General features: G+C 47.2%; 1 protein-coding gene and 1 long non-coding RNA gene across 4 annotated transcripts in view; one reads left to right on the top strand and one right to left on the bottom strand.

Annotated features, from left to right (window-relative positions):
- The window catches only part of GGACT (gamma-glutamylamine cyclotransferase), a 34,158-nt gene that overhangs the window by 2,681 nt on the left and 8,643 nt on the right, over nt 1-22,834 (top strand). For 2 of the 3 annotated variants that reach the window (XM_072976501.1, XM_015242697.3), the window contains exon 2: nt 768-935. Coding sequence is in view for 1 of the 3 variants with exons in the window: in XM_072976500.1 (XP_072832601.1) it covers nt 4,294-4,421 (128 nt within the window). In the remaining 2 variants the exon portion in view is untranslated. Of the gene's footprint in view, nt 1-767; nt 936-4,281; nt 4,422-22,834 lie in introns of all 3 variants that reach the window. The other variant, XM_072976500.1, reaches the window with a different exon arrangement.
- LOC140701174 (uncharacterized) lies at nt 21,106-22,581 on the bottom strand. The gene is made up of 2 exons (XR_012080092.1): nt 22,485-22,581; nt 21,106-21,924 (listed from the first exon to the last, which is right to left on the bottom strand). It is a non-coding gene; the product is annotated as an uncharacterized lncRNA (long non-coding RNA).

Genomic DNA, 22,834 nt, shown 5'->3' with positions numbered 1-22,834 from the left:
CCCCAGAGTAGCCACAGAGGATACTTTATGCGCATGGCTGCATTCCAGTAACATTTTGTTTCAGTTTTTTTTGTTGTTGTTGTTTTAAACTCTACCAGTGGGTTGCACTTACCCGCAGGCCACAGTTTGCGTTGCCTGGTCTAGAGCAGCCCTGTGAGCGGTCTCCTTAACGCCAGTGATGTGTTGGCATCACTTGGTGTGGCCTGTGGATGGCTCGCTTTGTGGATTTAGTCAGGTTTTTGTATAGCGTGGTTCAGCTTGTTCCTCTATACTCTGTACCTCCTAGAAACTGGACAGTGGATCTAGAGGCTTAATTAGGTTCAGAGTCACCATTTTTGGCAAGGATACTTCAGATGTGGTCTGAATTTTTTTTAAATAAACGTATGACTTTAAAAGACTCAGAAACCCACATTCAGGAAGCTCAATATTCCTAAGTTAAGCTTTGCCGGATGGCTGAAGATACCCTTTTTTCTTTCTCATTTTCCTTACTTGGAGGAGAGGCTATAGCTGCTATCTCTCAAGAAGGTGGAGGACTGTGAGCCCCCCTCGAGGTCAGTGGGAACTGCCCTCTGATCGCGGCATCCTGCCGCCCCTTGGGCTGGTGGACCACATTTTCCACTGAACGGCAGTTCCTTCCTTCCATGGGCCCACCCACAGGTCTGAGAGCATCCGAGGGGCCGGAGGATGTGTTCTTGTCTTTCAGCCCCTTGTCTCTTAAACATTCAGCTTTCTCCACTCACCTTCCTCTTCATCTCACCCGCTAGCAGGACTGAGAACTGGATTCTTGGTCCATGGGCTTCTGGTCACACTACGAGGTGGGAGTCCTACCCTGGTGTCCTGTTCGGAAGGATCCTGACGTCAGAAGCTTTTCAGACTCAGACTCGCGATGGTGTGGAATTCCAGGGCGGTGCGTTTTTGAAGAAACAAAATTACAGGTGAGAATTGTTTTTCCTCTCTTCTGGAGTGTTTGTTGCTCCTACACTGTTGAGCATCAAGGAAGTATGCTGCCAGACAGCATCATTTGGAAGTCCTGTCTTTTTGTCTCTTAGGAATAGTAGGGAAACTGTCTGTTTATGCCTGAACTCATTTTTCCAGACAGTGTGTCATTGGTCTTTTTCTTATTGGTTTGTAAGAATTCTTTATACATTGAGAATACTAGTCTTTTGTCATGTGTGTTACAAGTATTTCCCCATTTTTTTAACTTTGTTTACAGTACTTATATGCTGCAGAAAAATTTAATTTTATATAGGGAAAGAAATAAATCTCCCCGTTACAGTTTCCTTGTTTCGTATTTTGCTTAGTATTATTTGCTTATTGTTATTTTGACCCTCCCAGTTCAAGATTTTTTTAAGTATGTGTTAACACAGATGAATGGACATGTAACTGATAAAGAGGAATATTGAAGGGGGCTCTTTCTACAAGATACTATAATATTAAACTGATTAAGTATTGGCGTTACGATGGGCCCTACATTGATTAAGTGTTGAAGTTGGGGAGATGGGTATTTGGGGGATATTATATCATTACATCCCATAATAAAAAATTTTCTTCAAAAAAAGAATAGTAGATGGAAAAGCTATCTTTGACTCATTCGTCCATATTCAGTAACTATTACTTATCTACTTTGTGCTGAACACAAGGGGGTATTTTGTTAATAAAAGCAAAAGATCTTGGAACTTGTATTTCTCCCGTAAGAGGCAGATGTTAATGTCATGGTTAAGGGCACCAATTCCTATGTCAGATTGCCTGGCTTCAGATTCTAGCTCTGCCAGCCACTGGCTGGGTGGTTTTGAACTTTTCAGTTTTAAAAATGGGGGATAATAATCGTGTCTACCCGATAGGGTTTTGGGGAGGCTTGAATGAGAAAACCCATGAAAATTCCTTTGCGTGGTCCCTAGCACTTAGTAAATGCTCGATGAGTGCAAACTCTGAAGAAGAAAAAACAGCAACTTCAGCTAAGCAAGGACCAAGGCAGGAGGCGCAGGTGCTGAGCTGATGTTTGGGGCGGGGTTGTGACCTCACCTGGGCAGGTTACACAGGGCTGGGAGGACCTTCCAGAGGAAGGGACTTTGGAGTGAAGATGTGAGATGCAGAAGCCATGTCTTTTCCTCAGAAGTGCCCTCTTTGGCGAGTGACAGGGGTGAGGGGCAGCAGAGGGAGGGCACAGGCACAGGCAATCACCCAAAGGAGCGGGTCTGGTGTCATGTTAGTTTCCTAGTGCTGCCGGCGGGGCCACGGTGCCACGGCGCCATCGCTCACAGCCACCCGGACCAGTCATCCCTCGGCTCCACAGGGCCTCGCTGGGCTGCAGTCAGGGCCGTGTGCCCTCCTGGAGGCTCTGGAGGAGCTCCCTGCACAGAAGAGCACCACTGCGGCTCCCCGCCCCCAGCCAGGAAGGGGCTTGGGCTCAGAGGGGCCCATTTGGATATCTGCATCTTCAGGCCCTTAACTTTAACCACAGTCCGTGAAGTCCCTGCGCCACACAGGGTGCTGCCATCACGGGTTCAGGGGATGAGGACACAGTGTCTTTGGGGCCCTTTCTTCAGTCACCTCGCCCTGCCCTGTACTGCAGTCACTGCTGCAGGAGCAGGGCCACTCTCCAGACGTCTGGGGCGGTCAGATACACTACTAGCAGGAGCTGCCGACTCCGGCCTGGTTCCTCTGCTCTTCCGGGGAGCCTGCCCCAGACCCTGGGGGCCTCTCCGTCAGCTCTGGGGTAGGGGCTCTGCTGAACAGCTGTCACAAACCTGCTTTGATTCAGTCCTCTGGCTCCGCCCTCCCCCAGGCCACTCCTGCCTCTGTGCCCTGATGGGGCTGTTCCACCTTGTAGTTTTTCTGTTATTTCTGCCTATGTAATTGTTTTTGCACACCAGCCTTAAACACCGCTATTTTCAACATAATTCACACTAAAATAGCGTTTTCTCTTCTGTTAACGCTGGTTGGGTGAGAGCCACATCTTCCTCATTTGATTGCCTGGCCGTGCCTTCCACATCAGAGGTGCCCAGTAAGGAAGGGCTCATTTCCAGTGGGTTGGGAGTGTTTCCATAGAGCTCTCAGATTTGAGTCACACCAGAGTAAATTAGAGGGAGAAACAGCAAATGAAAGAAAACCTCTCGTATTATGCTGTACCTTTGTCCGTTTGCTCATTCCTACATCTGCTTTTAAATCTTCGAGCATTAATTACCTCTCCCTGCCCTTGTCATCTGCACGTAGGAGGGTGCAGCAGACAAGTTAATGGAAATTATTAATATTTCTACATCTCATGATGTTTTTAATGATTTATGAGCATTAAATGAGCTTTGAAAAGCATTCTTTAAGCCATTATTTTTGAGAAGAATCACAACTACCTGCTTTGAATTACTTTCTCCCTTGAGTTGGTTTTCTATATAATTAGATGACTAATATAAAAGCCTTATAAAACTGATGAGGGGAAATTAGTGAGTCCTAGAAGTGAGTAAAGAACAGTTGGATGGCATTCTAGGGAGTATCTATGAAGACTTTTTTTCTCTGTCATCATTTTGTTATGAACATCTCTGGCCATGCTCTGAAGCAGAGCAGAGTAAGCCCTCGTGGACCCATATGGCGTCGGAATCCACCCGCCATCCCGGCTTTGCCCTCCCTGTTCCATCTGCCTGACTTGCTTTGTTTTTTGAATCTTTGTTTATTTGCTTGCTTCTGGAGAATTTTTTGAAGCAAATACCAGAAATATTTCATACTTAAATATTTTAGTATTAAATTTTGTTTAAAAGTTTAGTTTTTACATAACTATAGTCCTACCCAACAATGAATGAAAAATCCTTAGTATCATACAGTGCTGTGTGCAAATTCCCCCACTTGTCTAAAACAGTCTGTACAGCTAGTTTATTCAAACCAGGATCAAAACAAAGCCCTTTCGCTGTATTTGATTTATGTATCTCTTGTCTCTGTTAATAATGGATGTGTGCCATCTTACCTTAATTCAGAACGCTCTTACTCTTTCACCTTTTAACTCAGCGTTTTAGAAGAGTTGCATGCTCTCATGCATTCACTCTTTAATATTATTATTTGGATTTATATAAAGTTGACCTTTTTTGTTGTATGATTCTATGAGTTTTAAAGTTGACTGACGTAACCATCATCATAGTTCTGACACAGAGCAGTTCCGTCACCAGAAAAACCCAAGAAACCAAACCAAACAAGCCCGTCCTCATTCGGCTCCCTTGCACTCACACCCTCACCTTGCCACTCGTCCCTGGCAGCCCTTGGTCTGGTCTCCATCTTTATAATTTTCACCTTTTTCAGAATGTCACATAAATGAAGTTCTGCAGTATGTGTGTGACATCTAAGATGGGCTACTTCATTCAGAGGATGTCTTTGGGATTCATCCACTCTGGGTCCTTCCTTACTGTGGAGCAGTTTTCCATCTCACAGACATACCACAGGTATGTCCACTCACTGTTGGGGAAGGTTTTTTTTGCAGTGATCCATTCATTGTCTTGTGCACGCCTTGTTCCTGTTTTACCATTAGTAACTGGTGGTGTGTAATTGCTCTTACCGTCAGTTTCATGCTGGATTAGATTGATCATGAGTAGTTAGTTACATGAGAGCAAATGGATATGAGCAGAGAGTAATTTCTCTGAATGCCGTTTAACTACAGTGAGCGCTGTTACAGCTTAAAAATGAACTGTTCCCTTGTGCCTTGCGTTTGAATACCTTTTTCCCTTTAAAGCATGTTGAGCTCAAGGAAGAAAGCCATTTGAAATTTGTGAGCTGATGGGGAGGGTATAGCTCAAGTGGTAGAACACATGCTTAGCATGCACGAGGCCCTGGGTTCAATCCCCAGTACTTCCTCTAAAAATAAGTAAATAAACATAATTTCCCCCACCCCCCACCAAAACACACAAACACAAAGAAATTTGTGAGCTAAAGCTCATGCTTGCCTCTCTTTGGATAATTAGGGACCACAGCCACTGAAAGTGTGGCGTTGACTCTTGGGTTAGTCACTAGAATGTCTCTGCTGTTGCTGTCCCCTCACCCCTCTCATTAGACGAAACTGTGAAGTCTGGGTGCCCGAGGTCATTGCTGAGGGAGGGCCTGTCTTTAAACTCAGGTCTCCCCCATTAGCTGCTGTGGTTTGAGCTTCCAGTGGGCAGTGTTATTTGTGAACAGAGTGGACATTATCATCATCGAACTGGAAGAATGGTGTCCGTAAAGGTTTTACTTTGTGACTAGAAACTCTCTGTTTTTCACTCTGAAAAGTCGCTGGAGCGTTAGGCCCATTGACAGACCTTCCTTTGTGCCATGGGGTCTTAGAAAAACCGAGCCTGACACAGGAGGCAGACTGCAGACGGACGCCAGGTGGGCTTCACACAACTGAAGCTGCTGTGGTCTGAAGCCTCAGAGGCCACGCAGGAGGAAACTTCGGCTCAAAATGTAAAGGAAAGGGATGGGTTTCTGTGGTTACGTAATCTTTGGTTTAAAATGAGTATATTTATTGACTCTTATATCAATTAGGATTGGGATAAATCAAAAATAGTGAAGGATTAGTAAAGATGTTCCCTCCACTGGACCCAAATCTTTGTTTGAAGAGAAATTATGGATTTTTTTAAACTTTATGCTTATTGATATTAATAAAGTCATATATATATATATATATATATATATTTTTTTTTTTTTTTTTTGGAGGTGAGGGATTTGGAGGAAGGGATAATGGAAATGTATTAGGGCCTTACGTCCAGGGTTTAGGACTGCAGGCTAACACACGCGCTGCCCCCTGGTGGCAGCGTACTGAACAGTGCAGTTCAGAGGGGAGGAATTCTGCTGAGTCCATTGTGCAAAATTGTGGAGGGAGCCAGGAGATGGTTTCTCTTTCCAGCTCTTCTCGTAATTACTCTCTGTCATCATGATGTTAGGCAAATAATTTAGTTCAATTAAAGTCCAGATTTCACTCTCTCATACTCTAAAGTGTAATTTCTAAAGTTTCTCCCTGCTTTAACATCTTACTCTCCAGTGGAAACAGCAAATGTTACAGAGAAAGATGTAAAGTTCCACTTTTCCCTTTAGCTGCTGAATCCTAGCAAATCCCAGATGTTTATTCAGGAAAGCGGGCTCTAGAGTGAAAGAGCGACTCCTGAAGCTTAGTAAGGGTTTGGCTCTGGGCAGCAAACTGCGTAGATCTCTCTAGCACAGTTCGTAATTCATCAGTGCGATGATCCTGCAAGTTACATCATTTTAAAAATAATCTCCTTATACTTAATGCAGGTTTTAAAAAAACATAAAATTTACCATCTTAACCATTTTAAGTGTACATTTCAGTCGTGTTAAGTGTATTCATGCTGTACAACAGACCTGCAGAACTGTCTCATCTTCCCAAACCGAAACTCTGCCCCCATCAAACAGCAGCTCCGCACCCCCTTCTCCCACAGCCCTTGGCCACCATCCTTCTCCCTTCCGTCCTGTGTGTCTTTTTGTGATGGGCTTATTTCACTGAGCGTGATGTCCCCAAGGCTCATCCATGTTGTAGCCTGTGACAGGATTTCTTCCCTTTTTCAGGCTGAAAATTGTATGTATGTATGTATATCGATGGACACTGGGGTTGCTTCCCCTCTTAGCCATTATAATAATATAACTACAATTATTTTTAATTATTTATTACATATTAATGCAGAGAGAGTTTATACAGTTGTTTTCTGTGCATAAAAGGATAAACTTCATTATGAAGCACACCATTCAACCATGCTGGGTAATTAGGAATGGCTTTTTGTATGGATAAGTTAAAAAGGAGCTAACATTTACTGGCCACAAGCTACGCACCAGATACTACAGATCTGTGATACATCCTGTTGTTTAGTTCTTAGAATAATTCTGTGATTTACCTTACTTATTAAAGTCACCGAGCCAGCATTCTGCTATGCACGATCTCATATAGTCCTCACATATCAGCCCTTGAGGCAAGCATTAGCCCGTTTTTTAGGTGATGTACCTGAGGTTCATTTAAAAACCTGGAGGTGGCTGAGGGTCAAGAATGCTTCCAGAGTTTCATCCGAGGGCTTCAGTTACCCCCCAAAGCAGGATGGTGGCCAGTAAATATTAAAAATGGGAGTGGCAGAAGCTGTGGTTGCCCCCAAACATCCATTCTCTCCCTCTTGAGTTACTGGTCCCTTTGTTGCCAGGAAGCAAGTGAGAGCTACTCAGCAGTAACCCCGTTTTAAAGCACGTTTCCAAGCTGTGAAATATCAGGGCTGCCGCATTTTCAGTCTCACAAGGGCTCCTCTGCCTGGACCGTCCGGGTGGGCTGTGCAGACTCACGTGTTCAGACGGTCAGGCAGGCTGGACCAGCTCCTCCGTCCTGACGCATCCCTTTTGCAGGTTTACTCATGATGTCCGAAGAATTGTCTCTTTCCTTCTTGGAATCTACCCCCCTTTTTTTGTTTTGAGGTCTGACCTGATAAGTTACTGCAAAGAATGATGTCTTCACAGGTCTTGGATTTTTAATTTCAGGCGTGTCATCGGCAAGCCAGTCTAAACAGGACTAACTGAATTTGGGGAAGACACGTACACAGGCAGCCATCACTCATGAACTAGGATGTCTAGAGAAAAAGTATCTCAGGTTTATTTCACTCCAGTCTTTTTCCTGCATCATGTTCAAAATTAAAAACAAATATAAAAAACATCCTTTAAACCTGTGTTTCAATGCAGCTGCCTGGGTGCTTCTGGAAGGTGTGAGCTGGGCCTCTGGGCTTCCCTCCTCCACGAAGGCCTGGCTGCCACCGCCGTGGGGCACACCCAGCTCAGAGCACACAGAGCCCTGTGCTGTGTTATGCTGGTGACACCAGGTGTTGAAAGTAAAAAATGTGATTTATTCCACATTCTTAAAATGGTTATTCTTATTGCTTAATATTTATACTTAAGCCGACCTTGAATCATCAGAGAGTAAGCACATAATGCTCTTAGGAAATGTGTATTCAGCAATATTGTTTAGGGAACAGTCTCTTAGTTACATTAAAATGATGGGGAAATTTAATGGGCTAATATGTACTAAACTTGGAAAGGGCCACCTTTACTTATCCTAAGTTTTTTTGGTTTTATCTTTATTTTTATGTGTTTTGCTTTCCTTTTGTATAACTTGGACATGAAGCATTTTTCTTTAAAAAGGTGCAGGTTTGAACACATGTTAAATATTTAGTATTTAGAAAATTTGCTTTTCTGGTTAATTAAACTTTCCATGGAGATGAAGGTTAAGTGAAAATCTTTTATGAGAGGTCTTGTGAAGATGAATTAGTGTGCCTTCCCTCCTCTTACAGTATACAGAGCAGGATGAATCTTTTTTATCCAAAAGTTAGTCATTCTTCAGTAGCATCAATATAAAACTTAAAGATCTTATTCAGAAAAGGCAAGATAAGGTAACAAGATAAGTGTCTGTCAACAGATGAATAAACAGATGAATAAAAAGTGTGTACGTATACATACATAAAACATTTCATTATATGCATGGGACTACATATGTATGCGCACACACACGCACATATATATATAAATCTAAAGCCGTAAAAGTGAAGGCAGTCTTGCCATTTGCAACAACGTGGGTGAATCTGGAGGACATTATAAGGAAGATAAGCCAGACACAGAAAGACAAATACTGTATAATATCACTTATATGTGGAATCTAAAAAAGCCAAACTCATAGAAGCAGAGAGTGGAATGGTGGTTGCCAGGGGTTGTAGGGGTGAGGGGTGGGAGGTGCTGGTCAAAGGGTGCGGGGTTTTGGTTGTGAGTAAGTTCTGGGGATCTGACGTACAGCTTGGTGACTGTACTGTATTCTTAAAATTTGTGAAGAGAGTAGATGTTAAGCGTTCTCACCACACACACATGAATAAAGCGTAGCTACATGAGGTAATGGATGTGTTAATTAGCTTGATTGTGGTAGTCACTTCAGTGTGCACGTATATATAATCATCACATTGTACACCTTGAACGTATACAATTTTTGTTTGTCAGTTAAACCTCAGTAAAGCTCCAGGGGGAACTGAGAGACCCTTCCCTAAATGAAAGGCTCGAGGGAATTCAGTGGTTTCCCCAAAGGGTAATCATCAGAATCACCTTTTGAAAATGTTGTATTTTATTACTAATACATGTTCCTGTCCTGACTCCAGACTTTCATCTCCCTGGGAGGTGGGCTGGGGCTCGGGAATAGAAAAGTTGAAACCTCAGCCGGGTTTGGGAGGCCCCAGCCGCAGGATCCAGTCCACCCCGCAGCCCAGGACGACCGTGCTCCACCCTGCTGGCCCCAGGCCCCCGTTCATCCTCGCTTTGCGGCCAGGCTCTGGCTCCCGCTGGCCAGTGGGTCCCCCCCAGGGACTCACCCATCCGCCGTCTGGGTGCCCTGGCTCCCGCCAGGAATGCTACGCCCACCCCTGTTCTCTCCAGGATGACCCCCCATCAGTTCAGGGGCCACATCTCGCACAGCCATTCAGCTCAGGCACATTCACTCGCTCACTCAACACATCGTATTCTAATAGTGTGTTTTATCTACCTTTTTATAGTTTTTTTTTAAATTTTAGAGTTTTTTTTATTGAGGTGAAGTTCACATAAAACATTTTTAAAATGGAGAATTCAGTGATATTTAGCACTTACTTAATGTTGTGTCACCACCACCTCCATCGTCCTCCAGAGCATCCTCCTCCCTGAGGAGAGCCCTGTGCACAGCAAGCAGCCAGTCTGCGATCCACACCTCCTCAGCCCCTGGCGGCCACCAGCCCGCTTCCCGTGTCTCTGGGCTTGCCTGTCCGGGGCGCTTCGTGTCAGTGGAATCAAACAAAGACACCGTGACCTCAGATGTCTGGCATCTTTCACTTACGGCTTTTCCAGGTTCGCCGCACAGGCCGTGTTACTGCCAGCTGTGTCATGGTAGTTCGCAGGAGCTGCCGCACAGAGTCCCACAGACAGGGGCCTTAGACAGCAGAGGTTTATTTTTTTCACAGTTCTGGAAGCTGGAAGCTTAGAGCAAGGTGCGGGGGGGTTTGGTGTCTCCTGAGGTCTCTCTTGTGTCCTCACGTGGCCCTTACTCTGTCCCTGGTGTCTCTGTCATGCCCCAATTTCTTGTAAGGACAACCAGTTAGATCGATGTAAGTCTCGCCCTAAAGAGTCATTCTAATTGAGTGGCTTCTTTAAACACCGCGTCTCCAAACACAGTCACCTTCTGAGGTGCTGGGGGCTAGGGCTTCGCCGTGTGAATTGGGGGGGGCACAGTTCAGCCCATAACAATCAGTATATCTTGTTCAGAGCCCCATTTTCACACCATGTTCCACTGTAGAGTTCTCTGAGCACATGCCCCACCTTCTCCTAGACTTTGAGCCTGAGGGCGTAGCTCGCGTGGGACCTCCCAGCGTCCAGAAGCACCGGGCGGAGGCTGAGCGCCCGGCCCTGGTCCAGCCCGAGCGCCCGCAGCTGGGAGTCCACTTCCCGGGCCGACGTGCTCTTCGTGGTCTGGCTGCAGCGAGTGCACGGTACGTGTGGGTCCACGGTGGCCTAGTGATCCCTGGAGAGCCCCTGTTTCTGCTGGAGGAGCCAGTTTTCAACCAAATACTTACTTGGAAGCTGCTTGGTTGTCATTTATTTCCTTGTGATCAAAACAGAGAAAACTGTCTCATTGAGAATTCCCAGGACCAGGTGAACGAATGTGTTCACTTTCTCCGCACGTGCTCCGTTATGGGGAACAAGTTAAAATGTGTCCCTGCCCTTCGGGAACTTAGGGAGGGAGCACCTGGCACGTAGGACAGAGCGGGACCCGCGCACCATGATGCGGAGAATCAGAGAGGCTTTGGGACGGGCAGGACCGGGGCTGCGATTTTAAGGACGGCTTGGATTGGGGCGGGAAGGTGTGAATGTGGTGTCCAGGAGCAGGCTGGGGGAGGCTGTGGGAGCAGCGGGCTGAGTCGGTGAGGCTCGGGCTGCAGTCACAGTGTGGGAGTGTGGCCAGGCTCCTGGAGTCCAAGCAGCTGGCCAGCTGAGCGTGGCTGGGAGCCCTGAAGGCTTTCAAGCTCGGCGTCAGTTTGGCTTAGGGGTGAGGGTGGTGGGTGGGGGATCCTGGAAGAGAGGCCTGATTGGGATTCCATCTGGAGGCAGGTATGGGCAGGGGCCCCAGAAGGAGCGTGGCCCTCATGTCACCTTGGGATCTGCTGCTGCTGAGAGAGCTGGAAGCAGAACTGGCTTGGAGAGGAAGGCAGGGAGTCCAGCTGGAGTGAGGACACATCTGGGGAGGCTGTCAGGTGGCTCCCCAGCCTGGGCGCGAATGGAGAGGGTGCCCGAGGCCATCGGGCTGCAGTAGCTCAGCGCCATGAGGGGTTCAGGCAGCAGGCGTCCGTCCCTCACAGCTTTGGAGGCTGCAAGTCCAAGATCAAGGCGTGGCTTCTCCCTTGGCTTGTAGACTGGTTGGTGATGTGGCCCCAGTTGTGCTAATGTGCTCTCATTTGCTCCTGGGTGGGCTGTGAAGTGAGGAGATGGTTATTTAAAGAGAATTTCCTGTTTAGTTGATAAAAATATCCAGATAATATATTAATGTTAATATATAATTAATTGTATAATTAACACTTATATTAATTTATTAATAAATTAATAATTTCAGCACCTTGACTTGTTTGCTGAAAATATGAAGCAGTAAAAATGAAGTAACTGGAAGAAAAAAAAACATTTGGATGCAAGTCAGCATCCAAATGTCCTCTTGTGAGGATACAGTCATATTGAATTACCCTGGTGACCTCATTTTAACTTAATCACCTCTTTAAAGACCCAAAGTCAGTCACATCCTGAGTGACCGGAGGCTGGGAGTCCCACCTCGGGAATCTGGGGGGACACAGGCCAGCCTGTAATCAGTGCAAATATAAGCTTTATCCAAGTAAGATCGTGTCAACCTTGCTTACAACTCAAGATGAATAACCCTTTGACTTTGCCCTGTTTTCCGGTGTGTCCCGGGCCGGGGCAGGTACTGGGAGCACTTGAACTCCAGGGTCAGACCGGCTGGGGCTGCTGCTTCTAGCTGTGTGACTTTGGGCAAGTCCAACACTTACTGCCTACACTCTCTGTCTCGGTGTCCTCACAGGTAAAACGGCAGGAAAGGAGCCTGCTTCATAGGTTGTTGTGAAGATTAAATCAGGTACGATGTGAAGTGCTTAGAAGTATACCTGGTTCCTAGTCAGCGTTGTGATGCAGGTGCTGGTCGTGATTACTGGTCCCACCAGGTTTGGGGAAGATGGTGTTTGTGCAAGAAAATACTGCTTTTCTGTGCAAAACTAAAGTGTATGTTTGAGAATGGAAATCACGATGTCGCCCTCACCCAGCTTAGCTGTGTAGAGTGCCTGCAGTGTTTGCCGTCAGATGTCTGATCCTGGAGGACACGGTGGTGGGGTGGGGCTTGTCATCCTTTCATGGAAAAATAAAACTCCACGTTGCTTCTGGCAATTCGACCTTGTGGCCGAGCCTGGGAGGTGGGTGGGATGGGAGCTTGCTCCCGGTGAGGCTGAGGGAGGTCAGCCAGGGCTGCCCCGAATCCATCCTTTTGAATCTCACAGATGCACGAGGCCTGGAAGAAGCTGCCGGCAGTAAGGTTCTGTTTCCACTGTCTTCTCAGGGAAGGGAGACTCTGGAGAGTGAGCTTTTGAGCAGAATTAATAATTTCTTATTTGTTGTTTATGTCATTCAGAATAACGCTGCTATCTATGGACCAAATGTCTGTGTCCCCCCAAGATTCATATGTTGCAATTCTGACCTCCAGTGCGATGGTATTGGGGTGTAGGGCTTTTGGGGGTGATTAGGTCATGAGGTCGGAGCCCTCACTGTGGGACCAGTGCCCTGATAAGAGACCCCAGAGAGCGCCCTCACCCCGTCCTCAGGGTGAGGACCCAGCGAGAAGATGCCGTCTGTGAACCAGAAGGTGGTGCCCCCACCCCCAAACACTGAATCTGCTCAGCCTCCAGACCTGTGAGAAAAGCATGTTTGTGGTTTGTAAGTCGCCCGGTTCATGGTGACATTGTTATAACAGCCCGAAGGGACGAGGGCAAAGCCCGGTCTGCTGGGCGCCGGCCCAAGGACAGCCGGGTGCCCCACCTGTGCTGGCCAGGTGGGGGTGCCCGCCCTCCCCTGTCAAGTACTGTTGTGCGATTGGACAGAGAGGGAAACTGAGGCTCAGAGATTCGCTCATTTGCCAGCATCACTGCCCAGGCCTGTCTGATCCGCAGCCGGTTCTTCCCGCCTGGGGGCCTCGGGCCAAGGGGAAGAGCATCCTCAGGCTGCGTCGGAGCCAAGTTCTTCTAAGTAAGGGAGTGTTTCTGCCCAGGTTTGCTTTGCTTCTGAAGATAGGATAAGAGGGCCGCTTGGGATGTTTGGCCTGCAGTGTGAAAGCTTCAAAAGCACATCGTTTGAGTGTTCATATCACCAGAGAGGAGAGGCCTCGTGTCTCAGAAGAGCCCTCAGTGGCAAGACAAGCTCTCAAATGGGTCAGAAATGGGAGTAATGAGGAAAAGGTGGGTCTCACCTCTTAATGACAGAAATAAGCAGCTCACCAGGGCACTTCTAACTAACTGGAAATTTTGCTTATGTGAGAAAATGAAAACCAATAAAACAGAGTCTAGGGAAGTTGAGATAATCAGTGATGAGTTCAGGGAGGTTTAGATAACTAATGGTGAGTTAATAAGAGAAATATAACTTGAAATACTGGAACCAAGAGGTTAAAATGTTCCAGGAATATTAATGTTTAATGAGACATAGCCAAGAGCTCACCTGTGAGTGCAGAGCCAAAGGTCAGGGAGGAAGGAGGGGAGCGTTTCTTGGGACTGGGCCGATGAGACAGGGCGTGACTGATGGGGTCTGGGGGGCTCGTGCTTGTGATGAAATGACCCCCACGGTCCTGGGCCCTGGAGGAGGCGGGGGAGGGGTGCAGCCTGGGCTGTGGGAGCCATTCCAGATCTCGGAGGCTCTTCCACATTATACATCAGTCTCGCTGGATCACACGTGTCCTGGTTCTTTAGAAAAGAACTGCATTGTGCTGTAGGACACTGTCCCGGGAGCACACTTAAACACACGCGGGAGACTTGGGTAAGAGTCTAGGAAAACAGATTGATTATGTGAAGAAATGGAGATGTCTATAACAAAACAGCAGCAAAACCCAGGCAAACCAGGGGGATCTGACGGGCCCGGGTGATGGTGGCCAAGAGCTTGATGTGAGTCCTGAACTGGGAGGGTCCTTAGGGGAGAAGAGTGAGACAGGCAAACCAGCCTTGTGGGCCTGAGGCCAAAGCAGGTGCTCAGTGTCCTGGTGAAATCTTCCCAAGGGCCTGGCCCAGGACAGGACTTCTCCCAGCCGGTAACAGGTGTGATGCCACACAATGAATCCTGGTGGGGCTGGAACTTGACTCCACGCAATTCGAGTTGTCTCTGGAAATGGACTTGAGTGAAGCGCCCCAGGGTAGAAGCTAAAACAGAGCATAGACTTCTCAGCCATCTGCACTCAGGTTGGAGCAGAGGGGAATGGATGAGTCACTTTGGTGAAAATAAGGCCTAAGATTTATGGAGTACTAATGTATTGCAAGAAGCATGTAAAATCATGGTGGATAAAAGGACTTTGTTCAAATGCTGAAGTTTAATAGACTTTCAAAAAAATTGGCTTTATTGATTTGCATGTGATACAGTTCACGTTTATTTAAAGTCCAGTGAATTTTAACAAATGTATATACTTGTGTGATCACCACCACAGTCAGATGCAGAACATTTTCATCACCCCAAAGCTCCTGGTGCCCCTTCGTAGTCAGATTTCTCCCCTGAGCCCAGCCCCGAGCAGCCACTGCTCTGTCCTCTGTCACTAGGATTTGCTTTCTCCAGAATGTCAGTGGAATCACATGGCGTGTAGTCTTTTGTGTCTGGCTTCTTTCACTCAGATTTATCCATATTATTTTATGGATACTGTTATTTCCATAGACCTCAGTCTGTTTGTGGATTCTCAAGTTGATGGGCATTTGGGTTGTTTCCACTATTGGCCGTTGTGAATAGAACTGCTGTGAAAAATTCCTGCGCAGGTCTTTGTGTGGAAATACGAAATCCTTTATGGTGGGTGTATTCCCAAGGGTGAGACTGCTAGGTTGTGTGGTGAATACATGGTTAACTTTTAAGATTGTTTCCCAAACTTGCTGCACCGTTTTGCGTTCCCAGAAGCAATACATAAGAGTTTCAGTTACCCTACATCGCTGCCAACACTTGATGTTAGTAGTGTTTTCGGTTTTACCCATTCCACTGGGTGTATGATGGTGTCTCGTTGTGGTTTTTATTTTCAAGTCCTTAATGACTAATGACGTTGAGCATTGTTTCAAGTGCTTACTTGAGTTTTATATACTTTGGTGAAGTGTCTGCTCACATCTTTTACCCCTTTTATTTGGGTTGTTTTGCTTCTTCCTGAGCTTTAAGAGTTCTTTGTATATTCTGGATACAAGTCATTTATCAGATATGTAGTCTATGTTTTGCAGATAAATTCTCCCATTCTGTGTGTGCCTTTTCCTATAATCAGTGGGTGCCTTTTGAGAGCAGACATTTTTGATCTTGATAAAATCCAGCTTTTCCATGTTTTCTCTTTATTGTTTGTACTTTTTGTTTCCTAATAAGATTTCCTTTTAGAACTTTAGCTCTTGCAGTTGGATACATTTTGAATTAAGTATATTTATATGGAGTGAGGTAAGAGTGGTAGTTCATTTTTTTGTGTGTATGGATATCCTATTGTTCAGCACCATTTGTTTCAAAGACTATCCATTCTCCTTGAATTACCTTGGCACTTTTATCAGAAACAGTTGTCCGTACAAGTATGGGTCTACATCTGGACTCTAATCTGTTCCACTGATTTTTTTAACTAGTTATTTTTATTGAGAGATAAATCACATACCATAAAAATCACCACATCAAAGTGTACAGTTCATTGGTTTCTAGTATATTCACAAGGTTGTGCAACCACCACCACTGATTCTACCAACATTCTCATCACCCCAAAAAGAATATTCCATTGATTTTTTTCCAGCTTTGTTGAGATATAATTGACATATAACATTGTATAAGTTTAAGGTACAGTGTGTTGATCTGATGATATATATGTATTGCAGTACGATTGCCATCATAATGTCAGCTAATGCTGTTATCATGTCACTTAATTACATTTAATTTTTGTGGTGACAACATTGAAGATCTACTCTGTCAACAGCTTTCAAGTATATAATACGGTATTGTTAACTATATTCACAGCACTGTGTGTTCCATCCCCAGAACTTCTTCATCTTCTAATTGGATGTTTATACCCTTTGACCAACATCTCCCCATTACCCCCAGCCCCCAGCCCCTGGTAACCACCATTCTACTCTCTTTATACAAGTTTGGCTTTTTAAAGTCCCACATGTAAGTGAGATCATACAGTATTTGTCTTTCTCTGCCTGACTTATTTCACTCAGCATAATGCCCTCAAGCTCTGTCCATATTGCTGCAAACGGCCGGATTTCCTTCTTTCTCGTGGCTGAGTAATAGTCCATGTGTGTGTACGCTTAGGTTGCTTCTACATCCTGGCTGTGGGGAATAATGCTGCAATGAACTTGGGAGCGCAGGTGTCCTGTTTTCACTATCCTGTTTTCACTTCCTTTGCTTACGTACCCAGAAGTGGAATTGCTGTATCGTATGGTAGTTCTATTTCCAATTTTTTGAGGGACCTCCACGTTGCTTCCCAGAGTGGCTGAACCAATGCACATTTCTTCCCAGCAGCAGTGCACGGGGCGCCCTTTTCTCCACGTCCTCATCAGTGCTTGTTACCCCTCGTCTCGGTGACGGCCATTCTGGCAGGTGCAAGGTGGCATCTCGCTGTAGTTTTCATTTGCATCTCCCTGATGATTAGTGATGTTGAGCACCTTTTCATGTACCTGTTGGCCATCTGTCTGTCTTTGGGAAAATGTCTATTCATTTGCTCTGCCCATTTAAAAATCAGATTGTTTGTTTTTTTGTTATTGAGTTGTATGAGTTCTTTATACATTTTGGATATTAACCCCTTATCAGATACATGGTTTGCAGATATTTCCTCCCATTCTGTCGGTTGCCTTTTCATTCTGTTGATTGTTTCCTTTGCTGTGCAGAAGGTTTTTAGTTTGATGTAGTCCCATTTACTGATTTTTGCTTTTGTTGCTGTGCTTTTGGTGTCACAACTAAAAAATTGTTGCCAGGACTAGCGTCAGGGAGTTTTTTCCTATGTTTTCTTTTAGAAGTTTTACAGTTTCAAGTCTTCTGTTTAAGTCTTTAATCCACTTCAAGTTGCTCTCTGTGAGTAGTATAAGGGTCCAATTTTATTTTCCTGCCTGTGATTATCCAGTTTTCCCAACTCCATTTATTGAAGAGATGATTTTTTACTGATTGTGTGTTCTTGGCTCCATATCAAATATTACTTGGTAGAAAGTGTGTGGATTTTGGATTAAGCCTTGACTTTAAATCCAGGCCATTCCATTTAATAGCTATGCTGTTCTGGTTAAATAAATCTGCTGAGCCTCGGTCTCCATATGTGAAATGGGACAATAACACTTGTTGCTGGAGGATTGGAGGGAACACATCAGTTCCCGGAGAACCACTGACATCCCCTGTACAAAAAATTTTCTTCCTTTCTCCCAGGGCAGTAGGTGAAATGGACAAACTGCACTCCAGCCAGTTCCCACTGGGCTGTGTCTTCCTAGAAGATCTGGGCGGGGCTGGATTGCAGGGGCACCTCTCCTTTTTCGTGGAGGAGAGAAGAGGTCGGCTTGCAGCTTGGCAGAGAGTGGGCAGGAGGACAGGGCCCCTCAGGTGCAGGGAGGAAGGGGACAGGCCCCCCAGAGGACGTGGGGTCAGGAGACCACTCCTTTCCGCTTGGGTGTGAGCTCCTGGGAAGGAGGTGTAGCCTGGGCTGTGTGGTGCCCCCTCCTTGGGGCAGGGACCAGTTCCCTGGAGAACTGTCTTTATTCCAAGAAGGGACAGCAGGAGGGGAGAGAAAAATTCCTTAACTCAAAAATAATTGAAATCATTGTTGTATTAAAACAGGGGCACGTTTACATGGCTTTGGATGGGTCAGCTCCCCTGCTGCCTCTGCACCAGGTCCACACTGGGCAGCAGAGCCCGGGGCCTGGTTCTTGGAGGCCCGCTCAGAGGATGAGCAAAGTGCACTGTTTTTAGGGGCTTCAACTAGAACCTTAGTTACCTTTAAATTGTTTGTAAAGCATGGCCTTCTCGGGGGGATCTCCTGAGATACCAGGGGAGTCTAGTACCACAGCCCAGGCCAGGGAAGAAGATGCGGCTGGGCCCACTGACCCGCGGCTGGGCCCAAAACAGATGGGGACGGACAGGAGACAGCCCTGATTTCTTGTCCTTGCTGTTCACACGTACGGCATGTTGTTTTGTTTGTTTTTATATAAGAACGTCATTTTGGGAAAGGGAAGTGACAGAGTTCCTATGGGGAAAAAAAAGTTACCCCCCTAACACGCTCAGGCTGTTCGTTAGGAAAACGGCTGAAGCAGCGCAGGGGAGCCTCCCCGAGTCCTCCTCTTTATTAGGACAGAAGGAACATTGTAAAGTTAAATAAGAAAACAAACGTCCCGTGATGAAAAGCAGACCTATAGTTCTGTTGTTTTTGAAACCAGTTTTGGAAAAGTGAGGAAACCGCATGGAGCAGCATCTCTTCTGTGATCACACAAAGCGGTAACAAGGGATTTTTGCATTTTAACAGGATTTTGCTCTCCCAGGAGTGGACTGCATCTTGTCTTCTAAGTGATTTTCAAAAGCCAAGTATAGACCAGATTGTGCTTTTTAGTAACATTTAGGGCTCTGGGATCTGCCCCCAAACACCTGAGGCCAAGATGTGGTGAACCCGGGGGAAGGCTGGCTTCGGCCCCTGGGCCCCCTGGCTCCTCCCAGCTGGTCCCAGCGGTCAGTGGGGCTCAAGTGGGTTTTTGTTTGCCCTTCTGGGGGGTTGGGTGTAGTGTTTAAGAGGGCTGGATCCACTTAGTTCAGTGCATCCAGTTCCTTCAAAGCCCCAGTCACTCCGACAAAACATTTTCTAGGAATTTGGGACTCGAGTCTTGTGGCCGCCGCGGGTGAGCAATGACCAGCCGTGTGTGTGGACGCACAGGAACGGGGAGTGAAGGGCCCCACTTCACGTCAAGTATTTACAAGCATGTTCGGTCACACGCCCTTCATTTCCTGCCTGCTCCCTCCTCCTTTCTTGTAATTCAGTTTTAACTTCTCTCTCAGCTGTTTTAATTGAATTTTACTTGGGCTAATTAGGAAAGCATGAAAGGATCTGAATGCTTTGGGGACAGTTAATTAATCAAAAAACCCATCAGGCTTAATTTTGAGTTCAGTGCTTTTATTTTTTAAAGGCTTCTTTTTAAAAAAAAAAGTTTAAAATGGACTTCTGTGTTTGCAGCGTGTTGGGGGTGATTCGGGTGCACTAAGGGAGGCGTTACCTTTTCTAGGTTTGCATTTTTCCCGCCTACCCCACTGCCTCCAGGTAGCCAACATCTTTTTAGAGAATTAACTGGTTTTTAATAATATTCTTAGCAAAAATACAATCCTGAAGGTGAATCTGTTATTGCTACCAAAAGAACTGAGTCCTGAATTCCAGAGCCCCCTGGGAGTGGAGCTGGGACTGTTCCTAATTTGCTGTGGCTGGCAGTGCAGGCCGACAGTGCCGACCGGCGGCGGGGCCACCTGTGCCGTGGTTTCTGAGTGGTGCTGGGGTTCCCTTTGTAGTGGAGGTGGTCTTCTGGGCCTTTGAGGTTTGAGGTCCTGCAGCTGTATTTGGCGGTCATCTTCCAAAGTCTTCTTGCCACTAATTCGTCCCGTGGTGTTGGCCCCTGGCTGGATGCTGGGCCCCGAGGTAGCTGAGCTCAGGATGCCTGCATCTCCTACCACCTGCCGTGGCCTCGCGCCCTTGGCTGGGGTGAGGCCGGGCCCTCCGAGGTCTGCAGGGGCTTGGCTTTGACCTTTGATCCCTCAGCCCTTTGTCCAGTGCTCTGTCTGGAAGACTTGTTCCTCCAAAGCAATGAAATACTACGTTACATGCAGCGGGTCTGGGCCCAGGCCTATCCAGGGGCCTCACCTGCACTTGTGACTGTTTTATTTTCTCACTCTTGGGTAGGCCTGATTTCTAGACGGTTACCTAGGAGTTGTTTAATGGGTATATTTCTATTCTCCTTAGGACAGTTTGTTAGCAAGCCACCTAGTTAAGGAAGGCTCTGGGTGAGTCTGTAACTGTGCTCCTGTAGTGCTGCTAACTTTAAGTTGCATTCCCAAACTCCCATTTCCTACCTAAGAAAGCAAAGCAGTCAAGTAACCATTTTAAGTTAAACATTTAAGCCTTAAAATGTTTCTGAAGGACAAGACCATTTAAACAGTCCATGATGGGTAGTCATTCTCTTTCCCTCCACTGCTTTCTGCCTGAGTTGTCACCAAGAGAGAAAAAAGATCTTTTGGGGGCTACCAGGTAGGGTGGGAGCTGCCTGCCTTAAGCCAGACCTGCTGCCCTTTCCAGGCCCTGCAGAGAGGTGGGGGTGAGGAGCAGACACAGATTCCTGGCTCTTTCCAGGCAGAATAAACATGTTTTGAGCAACTGCCAGCAAGTGAGTTAAAAGCTGCTCCTCTAGCAGGCTTGCAAAAAAATATTCTAAAAGGCAAATCATTTGCTACGTTTCCTGGTAGCCAACTGTTGGACGTCTCTGCTTGATCAGCAGTCAGTGCACACAGGCCGTGGGTGGGTAGTGACAGCTAGTGAGTCTTAACCCCAGGCCCCGTCCCTCAGAGGTCACACCTGGGGCTGCTCTGCCTTCCCCTGTCTCCCTCCCAGGAGCCCAGGTAACAGTTGCAGAGAAGTCTGTCCGGTTTCACTGTGCACTGGGTTCCAGAAAACGACCAAGTTTAAGGGAGGGAGGCCACCACAAATCTGTGTTAGAAACAGTTTGGAAATACTTGGATGTGTGTGGAAATTCGAGATAAGAGATGAGAAGTTTTTGCTGCTGATTAGGGACTGTGAAGTATGCTGAACTCACATAAAATATAAACTGGTGATAAAAATTACAGACCGGGTGGCCTACAAACTGCCTTCTTTCCATGATCTCATTTAATCTTTTTTTTTAGATCAACTTTCTTTGATGTGTAATTTACACACAAGGAAACTCACATCGCATGCCCTGCAGGGCGCCCTCCCCTCCTGGTTGTTGTCTTCAGTGTGTGTGGCTGGCCTGTACGGGGAAGTACCCAAGGAAGGAAGGACAGGGTAGAGTTTCTTGCTTGTTGACGTTTCTTAGAACGCCACTGCCTTCTTCCTGCTGTTCAGAGCAGCCTCTCCCGGCTGACCCAGGCAGGGACGCAGTACTGTCTAGTTCTCATTCTTAAGCCTTGCTGAATCCCACCTGTCTGTGCTGCTGGGGCTGCCTGGGTCTCCATGCTGGCGAGTGTGCATTAGCGTCCGGGATCTGTGCTGCTGGGGATCTGTGCTGCTGGGATCTGTGCTGCTGGGGATCTGTGCTGCTGGGGCTGCCTGGGTCTCCATGCTGGCGAGTGTGCATTAGCATCCCCTGAGACATTTACACGTGCCCAAATAAAATTGTGAACAGTTCCAGGAAGGGGGCCACTTCTAAGTGCTGATTCCTCAGGCAGGCTGCACCAGTGTGTACTCCATGCCCAGTAAACGCCTGTGGACGCCTTAAGGATGAGGATGGAAATGGAAGCTGGTGTGTGGCCTTCCCAGGCCACGGCTGCCTGAGGCCCTCCGGTGGCTGGAAGCGGTTCCTGTTCTGAGTCCTGGGCAGAAGGCAATGAGAGAGCACCCTCCTCCCAGAGCTGGGCAGAGCCAATGCAGGCAGCGAGGAGGTTTGAGGGCCGTCTGTGTCCATCACTTCACCTCTGGTTCCCCATCTGTAACATGGAGAGAAGTGGGGGGCAGGGAGTTATTGTGTCATTTTGAGTGTGAGTTGAGAACGTAAGTGAAGTATACAGCATGGGGTGCACACAGTAAAAATGCCCTCGGTCGTGGCCGCAGCAGTACTCACGTCCCCTTTGAGCCACAGGTGGGCTGGCAGGGGGAGCCCAGCTTTCTGAAGCCACGCCCACAGGGCAAGTGGGTTTTGTGCTGAGGGCCCTGGGCGCCTTCTCTAGGGGTCAGAGTGTGGGTGGGACCAGACCGCGTGCTCGCTCTGCTACATCTACTGCACCAGGGCCCCCAGCAGCCCTGGATCTGGGACCGGGCCTGCAGTTCCCTGTCCTGCCTCTTCCCACGGAGCCCTTTCCCCACGGCCTCGGGGCTCTTCCAGCTCCTAACAGACTGCGCCTGCGGGGTGGGGATCGAGTCTCCCTTGTGGTCACTGTATGTTTTAAAGATGGCAACACGCTGGCCTTTAAAGCGGCGTGGCATTAAAAGTTTGTTTTTTTTTTAAACTTTCCAGTGCGGGTAAAGCATAAAACCCCCAGATGGTCACCAGGGCAGTGCTCAGAGGCCCCGCCTGTCGTCAGAACATGACGCGCCCGTTTGTTTTCACGGACCCTCGAAGGTTGAGTCTGGGGCCCATTGCAAGCGTGGACCCCAGCTTCTCAATTTCAGAGGCGCCAAGTCACCCGAGCTGCTTGTTTGATGTCAGAAAGGTGTTTTGTCATAAATGTTTCCCCGGGAGCCAGGGGGCGGCCGGGCAGGAAGCCCTGGTCGCTGCTGTAAAGAAACAGCCCGGGGAGGGAAGTATCAAAGCGGCGGCAGGCGCCCGGCCGGCCGGGAGAGGCTGACCCTGCGGCCCCGCGCTCGCGGGCCGAGCTCCAGTTCAAAGTTCGGGCATTG

Source organism: Vicugna pacos, chromosome 14, assembly GCF_048564905.1.
Source record: "Vicugna pacos chromosome 14, VicPac4, whole genome shotgun sequence".
In the NCBI taxonomy this organism is placed as follows: Eukaryota; Metazoa; Chordata; class Mammalia; order Artiodactyla; family Camelidae; genus Vicugna; species Vicugna pacos.
This window is presented reverse-complemented; position numbering and strand designations above follow the sequence as displayed.